General features: G+C 33.2%; 2 protein-coding genes across 3 annotated transcripts; both read right to left on the bottom strand.

The window, feature by feature from the left end:
- Window positions 1-1,996: 1,996 nt before the first annotated feature.
- Window positions 1,997-2,683, bottom strand: LOC107934433 (uncharacterized). The gene has a single exon (XM_016866864.2). The coding sequence runs from the start codon at window positions 2,475-2,477 to the stop codon at window positions 2,130-2,132; it is 348 nt and encodes a 115-aa protein (XP_016722353.1). The 5' UTR covers window positions 2,478-2,683; the 3' UTR covers window positions 1,997-2,129.
- Window positions 2,684-6,606: 3,923 nt separating this feature from the next.
- LOC107934443 (probable inorganic phosphate transporter 1-5) lies at window positions 6,607-8,803 on the bottom strand. Of its 2 annotated transcripts, none has more exons than XM_016866875.2 (2): window positions 8,734-8,803; window positions 6,607-8,490 (listed from the first exon to the last, which is right to left on the bottom strand). In XM_016866875.2, the coding sequence occupies exon 2, from the start codon at window positions 8,472-8,474 to the stop codon at window positions 6,879-6,881; it is 1,596 nt and encodes a 531-aa protein (XP_016722364.2). In that variant the 5' UTR covers window positions 8,475-8,490; window positions 8,734-8,803; the 3' UTR covers window positions 6,607-6,878. The 2 variants fall into 2 exon arrangements, with proteins under 2 accessions (XP_016722364.2, XP_016722363.2); XM_016866874.2 differs by having other exon boundaries at window positions 8,717-8,795.
- Window positions 8,804-12,455: the final 3,652 nt, after the last annotated feature.

The raw sequence follows: 12,455 nt of genomic DNA, 5'->3' as shown, positions 1-12,455 counted from the left end.
AAATTATGTAATTGGAAAAGAAAAATTATAAATATCAATATATAAAAGGAAGGTTCACAGGTTCTTTCTTCTATTGATACGGGCACCTCTTATGGTGTTTTTTTCATTATAGATTAGTGGTTAAATTTCAATTTTAATCTCTCTAATATATCTAAATTTGTGATTTAATTTCTATATTTATTGTTAACTTTTTTATTAAAATATTACATGATTATATATAATTTGAATGCTTTAAGAGTTTTAGAGATTAACATGTAACTTTTCATTTCTTTTGAGTTTACTTATATAGTTTTCTTAAGAACGCAGCAACGAAAAGGAATATTTTATTTTGATGAGTTCGAATTTACGTTTTTAAGAAAAAAAATCATAATCAATATTTTTAACATTATTTTTATTATCATATGACTATCAAGTAAATATATTTTTTAATTTTAAAATATCACTCCAGTAAATTTAATATAAGAAGAGCGTTAAGAGTTATTGTTTCATCATGTACTTAACACCTTTACCATTTGTAACATTGCTATTAATCATGACTAAAGGTAGTTATGGGTCAAAATAATTCACCGTTCAAAACATTTTAAAATCTCTTACCTAAACCATTTTACTATAACAAAAATAATGAAATATTAAAAGTGTTTTATATTTGAATTCAGATAACAAATATCTGTTTTATTTAAAAAAATTAATTAAAATTGGATCAAATTAAAATTCACCTTATCCAACTCCCAACTGAGCTAAGGACAGGTCTAACAGTAGCATCTCTGCTTTACTTTTCTTTTTCCACCACACAAATCATCTCAATGACAAATTTCAGCAAGCATTACCACTGTATCCCACCCCCTAGATTTCCCACTCTATTTGAGGACTCAGCCAAGTTTGCTTTAATCAAAGTGAGAAGAATGTGAAATCAGGGCATCCAAAACAAAACCAATACTCCAAAATCCACAAGCCATTCTCATTTTTGAAAGATTACTTGCACACACATTCTGAAAGGGAGCAACTTTTGGGAAGTTAACTACTGGGAAGGAAAGAGAACAAGCTCTACATTAGTTAATCTCTTCCAAACCCCAAAAACAAAAGACACAGAAAAAGACTAAAACAACAGTATCCACATCAAATATGAATATGTGCCCAACATGAGTATGCTAAATTCTTTTCTATGTTCTTTAATATAGTTGGAGGATCCTGGGGAGGATAATAACCATGTATGAATATGTTCTGAACATAAGTACTAAACATGAATGCTTTAGGAAAAGTGAAAAGCGGAGCAACCTAGAGAAATATACTTATAAGCTTTTAGAAAGCACATGTAGGTGCTAAATAAATGAACTCTGTTTAGGGTTTTAGTTAATGAGGAACATAGCACATGGTTACTTACAAGTGTATCTGAAAAAAATTGTAGTCAAGGTTATAACCTGGATGCTTAATTAGCATCCAGAGACCCAAGTTCAGTTATTAGTTTCCAAAATCAGAATGAATGCAATTAAAGCAATCCGATGAGTTTCTTCAGCCGATAAAGAGTAAGAAATGGATGTAACATAGAAACTGCATCCATAGCCATAACCAGAGTGCAAGACAAAAGAACAGCGCATATGTTCAACATATGAACCTAATGGTTGAAGAGCTTGATAATGTCAAAAGCAAGAGCTAGATTAATAGTTTCAGAAATCCTGGGATGCAAGCAAGTGAAGCAATCCCATTAAGTTTGTTTAGCTGATGAAGAGTAATAAATAGATAAACACAAAACAACGCATATGTTCAACAGATGAATCTAATGGTCGAAGCAAGAACTTTGTGACGGTGGTCATGTAATATCAAGTATTCATAGTCAAGCAAGAATTGAATTAGTAGTTTCTCAAAGCAATTGAAGCAACCCATTAATTTTGTTAGCTAAAAGAACAATCAAAGGGTCTTAAACAAATCAACTACAGAACAATGCACACCAGTTCAACAGATGAATCTAAATGCAGAAAAATGCACAAACAATGACCGATTAATTCAATTTTAGCCTATAAAATTACTTAAGCGTCAGAATTGGTTGAAACCCCATACCAGAATCATCGAGTTAAATTCTACAAAAATTGTATGAAAATACAATACATTAGTAATTCAACAGCAAGAGAACCTCATTTACAGTAACGATCGGCTTTCTTCTTAACACGATCATCGAGGGCTTGTTCCACTGATGTGGCTTTAGGGTTTTTAGGGTCGTAACCGAACTTCCTAGCCTCGACGGGGAACAGCTCCTCGTACTTCATCTTTTTAGCAGCGTCGATGGTGTAGATATCCGCTCCACCAGATTCAGAACCTTCGACGGAAACGGTGGAGGCGTCGAGGGTAGGCTGAGTATCATCTTCGGCGATCTTTTTCTTCTTGTGCTTCTTCTTGCTTTTGTCGATTGATTTGCGAGTCGCTAAGCTTCCTCCTTTGAAGGTTAATCTACCTCCTTTCACTTTCTCGTATGCATCCGACATCGTTTTGCTATGAATCAGCTTCTTCTCTTCTTTCTGTATGATTGATTTTCTGGGATTTACCTGCAATTCGGTGTGGATTCCTTTTCCTTCAATTTAGGGTTTTGAATGCCCCCAATCGAATTAGGAATCCTTTTAATTGTTTTGGATTTGCCAATCCGTGGCCCGTACGCGCTCATCTAATAATAATATCACAAGGATAGTGAAATTAGTTTCGAAAAAGGAAAAAGGATGATTATTTAATATATTGATAGTAAAAAGGATAATATGTATATTTAAATTATTAAAAAAATTAAAAAATAAATCAAAATATATGGTAAAATTTCAATTTTGTTTGGGATTAAATTTTTTTATTGTTTGTGTACCAGATAATTATCCAAATTAAAAATAGTTGTGATATTGAGATTAGTTAACCTAAGGTGAGTTTAAGTGTTAAAGGATCGACAATTATTAATTCAATGCTGGTGTTCTTAATGATTACTTTGGTTTCTATGTTCTGTTATGGCTAAATGCTTGATGTCTTCAAGTACCACTTTTGTGGTTTAGCCAAGAAAACAATAGCTGAATTATCGTAATACGTTTTTAATGGCTTAGAAATAGAATCAACAAGTTCAAGTTCTGATACAAAACTCTTCAATTATGCATTTTCTGAGGTTGCCTCAAAACAAGAAACGAGCTCAACCTCCATGGTAAAAGTAACAACCAAGGTCAGCTTTGTACTTTTCCAAGATATAGCTCCGATAACTAATATAAAAATACATATAGATGTTGATTTTTGTGAACCAACACACCCAGTGAAATCTGAGTTTAAGTAACCAACTACCTTTAAGTTGTTAGTTCATCCATACATAAACATGTAATCCTTGTTCCCTTTAAAGTACCTCATTACTTTCTTTGCAACTTTTTAGTAGTTTAAACTTGGATTACTTATCTTCTTAACATTTCAACATAAAATGCATTATCAGGTTTAGTACAAGCCTAAGCATATATTAGGTTGCAACAACAAAAACATATGAAATGTTTTGCATTTATTCCATTTGAAGCTCAAGTTGAACCTGTCACCCTTTATAATGGGTGCTACACTAAGTGAACAATCCCGACCTTCATCTGAAATATCTCAAAAACCTTATCGATATACGTTTTTCTAAATAGACCCACAAGATTTTTAAATTTGTTTTTAAGGATCATAATGTCAATAACATAAGATACCCCACCCATATCTTTCATATCAAAATTCTTAGAGAAAAATTGTTTCACTTCATATAACAAACTCTTATCATTGGTAACAAGTAAAATGCCACCCGCATACAAAACAAGGAAACAAATTTTACTCCCACTAACCTTCTAGTATATGGATTGATATATGATGTTTTTCACAAAACCTAATGAAGAAATGACATCATGGAATTTTAAATGCCATTGGTGAGAGACTTGTTTGAATACATATATAAATTTATAATCTTGCATATCAATTGCTTACCATTACTTGAAAACCTTTTTAATTGTAAACATTCTCCTAAAGATCTCCATAGAGAAATTTCATTTTCACATCCATTAAGTCAAAATGGGCGACCAATGCCATTATAGTTCAAAGATAATCTTTTCCAAATGGGGGAGAACATATCTTTGTGTAGTCTATTTCTTTTCTTTGAGTGAATCTTTTAACAACGAGTGTTGTTTTATATTTCTCAATATTGCTTAAAGAGTTCTTTTTATTTTAAAGACCCATTTACATGGCCTTTGCACTTTTAGGCAATTTAACTAGATCCCATATGTAATTAGATGCCATAAAATTTATTTATTCTTTTATGGCATTGCGCCACAACTCATATTATCTACAACTCATGGCTTGTGAAAATGTTTCAGGATCATTTTCAGCTCCAATGTTATGGTTAAATTCTTGTAGATGCATAATATCATCACCAGGTATTGCTAATTTTTTAGTCCTAGTTGATCTTTATAATTTTGTATTAATATTTTCTTGGACATATTCTACGATTGGTTGTTCAATAGTTTATGGTAATTTTTGAATAACATGATCTATTGGACTGCCACCAACAACTTGTAGGAGCTCAATGATTGGTTGTCTAAGAATCGTTTGTATTTGAGGAGTGTTGTGAATAACAACCAAACTTTCACTTGTGGCGCGAGTTATTTGTAGTGTAAGATGTGTTCGGTGAATCAAATAGAATGATTAGTTCAAATTATAGTCTACCATACATGTTTGATTAACTTTTACATGTTTTTACTAAGTGAATGTTCAATTGTAAGACATTCATCTATACAATTGATTTCAAAAATTATCAAAATCTAGAATATATTGAAAATAAGGAAGATTGTTGGAATATTTTCAAAACATATATAATTTTCTAATGGCTACAAATGAAATGTGAATAACAAAAAAGTTGGAACTTTTGGCCAAAAGTTGTCACTTTACATGGTGATAAGTTATGCCTTTTGAATACAAAAAGTTATATCACTTAATTGAATAGTTATGTCTTTTTAAAAAACGTGTTCATCCATAGAATGTATCTATTGGATAGTTATGTTTATATACTGAGACATTATAACTGTAACACCCTAAACCCAACCTAAACATCCAGACTAAGTCCAGAGAGTTACAATATCGATTCTAAAATCTCACAGTTATAATGCAATAAAACTAAACCCTTCATCACATAATATCCACCATATTAATAATTAAGTATGCAATCTTCCCAAACATCATATTGTTATAGAATACCGAAAGCTCCTGATAGTAGTATTTAAACGAAAGGTAAAAGCTTGACCGAGTTCCTGTCGTGCCGACTTGTTCAAGTTTGAGAACCACCTGAAATCCAATTGATAAATAAATGAGTTGTGAATTCAGTGTGTAAAGATATTCATTCAATTGAAATACATTAATGAAAGATAATTCTCGAATTACAAGATTCGATTAAGCAACAGAAGGTTTTTCAGTTCATATATAGAATAGATTAGTTATAGAAGCGGAAACAGTTTTAGTTTCATTTACAGAACAGATCAGATTCCTATGCAGGAATTCCTACCCCTAATCGCTACACACCATCTTCGGCCATCGTAACACACCGTTAAGGGCGTTAAAGGCCCAACCAACCCTACACACCATAGAGTGTCTGTCTGACACGATTACAGATACGCAGCTTACCTGCTAAATCGAAATGCAACAAAGTACCAGATTTAGAATCATCCGCATTGTGGCTTAGCCACTAATTCAAAGCAGAGTACTTCCTTCTTCACAATATCCCAACCCATGCAAATGCAGTTTACACATATCCACAACATGCACAGTCATTCCAGATTATTCCACAATTAAATAGTATAGTTCAATATCAGAATACTATCACAGAACACACATACAATTATGTTATTCACGTGTCAGTCACAGAGCATCAGAGAGTTCTTATACAACCAGATTCAAAACATTCATACATTGAGGAGACCAATATTAGTGTTGGACAACACTCACATCCTCAAAAATAGGATTCAGACCTTATTTTTATGTCACACAGCCTGGACACACACTCATATCCTTGCCAGTGTAAGCCACACGGCCTAAACATATGCCTGTGTGGTTCCAAAATGTAAACAATGAGTTACACAACTTGGACACACACCCGTGTCCTTGCTCGTGTGCCTCACACAGCCTGGACATACGCTCGTGTCTGTTGCCTGTGTGAACCCTGTGCTAACATGGCCACGCATGGCCTGGACACATGCCCAAATGTTTAACCAGCAACAAGCACATTCCTGACACAAATTTACACAGAATTGCACTTAACTATATAACGCATGGATAGAGATTGTTTTAAAAATAAAAAAACTTTTAATGATGCGGCTAGAACTCCAAACCTTAACACAATAGTAGAACACAAAACCATAGATACATAAATTAATTACTACAAAGTTTCACAATTACAAGAATTTCTATAAATAAAAATGAATTTTCATTTGCAAGGCATACAAAATAAAAATATACAAAAATTAAGTTCTTTGTGTTCTAGCTCAATCTTCTAATATTTCTAAATTATTCTATAAAGAATTAGCGCAAAAATTCTCCATTTGAATATTGTATTCGAAAATTTTTTGAAGTTAAACTCAAATAATATGCGAAAATAGTTGTCCATTTATTCAATCTTTAATGGTGGTTATATAAATAGGCCAAACTTTAAGCACTGTTACACATAATATATCAAATTATTAATTTGATCTGGGTGGCCCCAAATCAAAATCATTACTACAAATACATAATTCTGCAATTCAAGTACTATCAGATGATCATTAATTCATGCTAACATTATTTAACTCCTTCAATTCCATCTCCTGTTATGTTCTTATTTTGTTTTTGTTTTTGATATGAAACATCTTAATGGTTCTTGCCATGGCTCAGACAGGTACATTGCCAACAGATGCCTGCTGCTGTCCCTTGTCTTCTTCGTTTTCACCCGTTATCTCCTCCAATGATCTCCCCTTAGGTTCAGGCACCAAAAGAGTGAAAAGCATGCCCAGACAGTTGACTGCACCAAGCACCAGCAGTGCATTTTTAACTCCGATACCTGTATGGTAACCTTTATCAACCTTATCAGGATGTGTGCTTTGTGCAGCATACAAGAATCCGAATGAGCCTACAATGGCCCCAGCTTTTCCGGCCGCTGCTGATATCCCGTGGCAGGTTGATCTCAGCCTGGCAGGGAAAATCTCGGCCGGCACAACGAAGGTTGTGGCATTGGGTCCGAAGTTCGCAAAGAAAAAGGTCAATGAATACATGATGAGGAAACCGGCGTTGTGAGTTTTCCAGTGTTGGTAAGGGATGGCAAGAGCAAACATGAACACAGACATGAAGAAGAAGCCCATCAATTGGATTACGAACCGGCCGATGTGATCAATGAATGCTACGGTAAACCAGTAGCCAGGGACCGTGCCACAAAGTGCGATTAGTGTTTGAGCCTTGGCAACACGATAAACCTCGTGAGTTGCACTCATGGTTTCAGCTTTTGGGAGCCACCCAATAGCACTGAAGATATCTTTTTGGAACAGATTGGAACTGTAAAAGGCAATGTCCAACAAGAACCAAGTTGAGGTTGTTCCAAGCAAGTGTAATCCATGGCGTTTGGCAAATTCCTTGCTGAATAGACCAAAAGAGTTGGATGGTTCTATCCCTATCTTATCCACCTTCTCTTGTTCCGCATTGAGATCCACCTGCAAGACCTTAGACATGTCTGCAGCTGCCTGTTTAGCATTTCGGGCTACCAGGGCGGTGTAACGAGCTGTTTCAGGCATCTTCATTCTCCAGTAGTAAGTGAGAAGAGCTGGAATTGCACCAAACATCAGTATGATCCGCCAAATATAGTCGGCTTGGGGTGCCGTTGAGTGTTCTCTGTCAAAATTATATGGAAGGGCCTTGTAGGCATGATCAAATGCAGCTGACACAATCAGAGCAACAATCCCACCTGTTAAAATTCCGAATCCTTGCATTGCAAAAACCGCCGCAATAAACGCTCCGCGAGTCTTCTTGTTGGCATATTCAGACATGATTGTGGCTGACAAGGGATAATCACCACCGATTCCAAAACCAAGCCAAAACCTGAAGAAGCAAAGGGTTGCCATTACACCATGTGGAGACTTTCCGAAGGAAAGTCCAGAGGCAATGGAACAGATCACCATGAGCATCAAGGTGAGTCCATAAACTCGTTTTCGGCCTAATTTATCACCGAGCCAACCAAAGAAAAGCTGTCCAGCTAAAGTTCCGCAAAAGGCCACACCATTAACAGCAGCTGCAATACGAGGAGGCAAAGTTCCAGGCTTTGCAGAATGTGCATCGAAGTAGTAAATACGACCGAGCAATTTTGTGATAAGAGAGATGCTAAAAAGGTCATAAGCGTCAGTGAAGAAACCCATTCCAGCAATCACAATTGCAGTGAAATGGTACCATTGTGTCTTTGCTGCATCCAACGCATTAAGAACTCCAAGCTGGTTTTCCATTTCTGTGTTTTTTTACCTGAAACCAGATCAAATAAGAAATTAACAAAACATAGGAATTCTGGGTTTTCTCTGAATAAACAATCCCATGTCAAATAAAAATGGAAAAAGCCCCAAGTTGAACAACCATGAAAACAAACTGTTTTGGCTTTTCATTTTAGGATGTGAACATCATTTTTCACATGCAGCGGTCTTTAGTAGTTCATTTTATTACATAAATTCTTAAAGTTTCAGAATTTCCTGACCTTTAGAAGACAAATACCTGTTTCTAGGCACAGGCAAAAGGGAAAACAGGGCCCGAGTTTGTAAGGTGATTGAGTTGTGAGTTGATTGGTGAAGGAGAAGTCTAAGGTATTTAAATACATATAATCTCTTAAATCCCCAAGAATGAGCTTTGGGCATCAAATGGCATATACCCTTTTCGTTCCTTTCATTATTACCAAGAAAGTAAATAGAATTTGACAACAATGGCGTTGCTGTTTCTTCTGTATAATGTCTTTATATTACCCATTTTTCAGTTCAACACGGCAACAATCCTAGACAATGTCAAAACCAAAAGGGACAGCTTAATTTTAACACTGATTCGTGGGTGTTTTTTTTTCCCCTTTATTATTTCTTTATTTTATGTCAATTTATTAGTACATAATTAAATTTCTTCTATATATAGCTGGTGAAAGCGATTCGAAATATGGTTTAATTTTGCTTTCAGACCCTATACTTCTTGAGCATTTAAAATATAATCACTCTACTTTTATTTTCAATAATTTAATCTATCTACTTGTTTGATTTGAAAATTAAAACCTAAATGATAACCTATTAATGGATTTTCATTAAATTTAAATATGAAACATTTTAATCTTTAAATTTTGATTTAAAAAATTAAAGTTCAATTGATAACATATATTTAGTTCATAGTATTACCAATTGAACTTTAATTATTAAATCAAAAAAGTAATGAGATTAAATTATTGAAATTAAAAGTAAAGAGACTAAATTTTAAAGTCCAAAAAATAAAGGGGTTGGGGTATAATTAAACCTTCCAAATTGAACATGAAAGGAATGTATTAAAATTTATATATGGTGTAGGTTAAACAATTAGATGAATTATAGAATATATTGCGACCATCGTATACCAATTTTATCCATAAAAACAAAACATAAAGTACAAAATCATATATATATGATTACAAAAGTTTAAATACATATATCTATTTAACTTTGATGGGAAATACCAAGCAAGTTCTTAGGAAACAGCTAAATGAATCAAGTCATTTTGCTCCCCTAAGATGGAAAATCTAGTCCACCTGATTGACCTAATTACTTATAATCATGAAACTGATGGTTTTTTTGGGGGTTAAATGATGCTATTAGTCCCAGAACTTTGTATAAGTTATAGGTTTAGACTCTAATTTTGTAGAAGTTAAAATTGTTTGGTTAATTTTTTATGCTTGTCCTTGTACTGTGCCTAAGGTTGAGTTGGATCATTATTAGTCCCTATTTTTTATAATTTTTTTGAAATTTCTGTCTTGATATAAATGACAGTCAAATTTAAATTCATAATTGACTTTTTTTTTTTATAACTAATACATGGAAATAGCAAGCTGACGTGATATTATATATACGATAATATGTTGTTACATCAAATTTTGGAAATAGCAAAATTTTTGCTTAGGATTGAAATTTTAAAATTCATAAAGTACAAGGACTAAAAATGACCAAATTAAAGTACAAAGACTAAATCTACAATTTATGCATAGTATAGGGATTGATGACAGAATTTAATAATTTTCTATTGAGATTAAGTAGGGTTTGAACTAAAATTTGAGTCGAGCTAGATTAGATCTAAATGGGGTACAAAGCTCTCCTAAAATTATCTTCTTCACCCACAAGGCTTGAACCCGAGACTTGAATTAAGGGGCATTGAATTCCTTAGCAATTGCTTCTTAAGGACATATAGTTAATTATTATTTATTATTCACCACTGAGAATGACAAAAACTATGATATAGTTCTTTTCAAACCTTTGTAATTATATGCTTTAATCTGGCAATTGTATACAAGGGTTTGTCTACTTAGACCTTATCTTGACAGTGCATATTGTATTGACCAGGAAAACAGGACTAGGACAAAAATAATAATTTTTTTTGAGGTTGTCAAGGCATACATAGACCCACGAACACAAGAAATTAGAGACAACAATATTGGGATTAATTTATTTTTTGAGATTATCAAAGTTGATTTAGGCATATGAATACAAAAGAAATGAGAGGGGCATTAAAGTTTGGATATAACATTGTTTTATTAGGTGGAGGATTAATTGATAAATTAATGCCATAGGCCAATGATGAATCTAAAAATTATAGATAATACACTGATAAAGGGTCGGTTTAATTGATCCATTTTCTTTTATAGGTTCAATTGATGAATTGTTTGTATTATTCAAGTGCTTTTGTTTTCGAATTTTACTTAACAATTTTGTATACCTCACTTGACTTGTCGGGTATGATACAAATTGCTATGGCTTGAACAATCAGTCCATTGTCAATATTTTTCAATGAAACTAAAAATGGTGGCAATCCCCCTCTAGAGATTGGGTATTGGTAGAAGTGAAAGTCCAAATTTTTCTTGAAAGTGATAAGTTTGAGAGTTAAAACACAATTTTATTAATATATTAATTTTGTAATCTTACAATTTGTAAAGGAGTTATAAAGCAATATCGGAATTGATCGATATATTTCTCGAAACAAACAAAAAGGAAACGAAAGCTGAAACATAAATCATGGATCAACTAAGTCCTCTTGGAGACTTGCTTAAGAGTAAGAAAGATGAATCTCATGTAAATACCGTTGAATAAGGTTTGATCCTATTAATGGGGATTCCGTAAATATTCTCATTCCAAAAATAGAAAGTTCGAAACAATTGTGATTTTTTTGGAGATTGGATGCAATTACTAATTGATGATCTGGCATGTACAGAATGAAAACTTCATTCTCAATTCTACGAGAATTTTTATGAAAGACTTTCATTTGCTCCTCTTTGATGGAAGTTTTGTTTTCCTAGAATGTATTCTAATTTTTGGCCTAATTCTTCTTCTAATGATCGATTCAACCTCTGATAAAAAAGATATACCTTGGTTATATTTCATCTCTTCAACAAGTTTTGTAATGTGCATAACGGTCCTATTGTTCCGATGGAGAGAAGAACCTATGATTAGCTTTTCAGGAAATTTCTAAATGAACAATTTCAACGAAATCTTTCAATTTATTATTTTAGTATGTTCAACTCTATGTATTCCTCTATCCATTGAGTACATTGAAGGTACAAAAATGACTATAGTAGAGTTTTCGTTATTTATATTAACAACTACTCTAGGAGGAATGTTTTTATACGGTGCTAACGATTTAATAACTATAAAAGGTAGGGGGAAAATGGTGCTCTCTTGCCTAATTCCTTTCATCCTTGAATCCATCCACCATTGAGTTTGTTGACCCTCATTGCCTTCTCTAATTTTTTGTACAAATTTTTTTATGGGTTGTGTTAGAGTTGTGTGACCCAAATTTTAAGAGATTGCTTACAAGTCAAGTTAAACAAAATATATCTTCTTTCTAGAAGATTTAGTATTTATGAGTATAATATATTTAACATTTATTAACATAATATATTTGACTTTGATTAGGATTAAGTTTTTTTAACCTATAAATAAATGTAGTCGAAATTCCTCTTGTAATCATTCGAATTCGACACAGTGAATTTTCTTCTCCTCTACCCGTGGTTTTTTCCCGAAAGGGTTTCCACGTAAAAATCTGTATTCTTTATTTTTATTTCCTTTTCTTTATATCGTCATTACCGACGTTCTATTTTCACAGATTGAAATTTGGAATCAGCAAGAGACACATTAATGTATTTCTCGCATTTGTTAATCAGAAATTGGCACTCTCTCCTCCATAACAATCACTTTTGACTAAAGTGCATCGTTGATCTCTTC

The sequence above is a fragment of the Gossypium hirsutum genome, chromosome D02 (assembly GCF_007990345.1).
Source record: "Gossypium hirsutum isolate 1008001.06 chromosome D02, Gossypium_hirsutum_v2.1, whole genome shotgun sequence".
Classification (NCBI taxonomy): Eukaryota; Viridiplantae; Streptophyta; class Magnoliopsida; order Malvales; family Malvaceae; genus Gossypium; species Gossypium hirsutum.
This window is presented reverse-complemented; position numbering and strand designations above follow the sequence as displayed.

Bases quoted from the DNA above. Each gene is read 5' to 3' on its own strand.
- LOC107934443 (XM_016866875.2), bottom strand. From the start codon at position 8,474: ATGGAAAACCAGCTTGGAGTTCTTAATGCGTTGGATGCAGCAAAGACA.
- LOC107934433 (XM_016866864.2), bottom strand. From the start codon at position 2,477: ATGTCGGATGCATACGAGAAAGTGAAAGGAGGTAGATTAACCTTCAAA.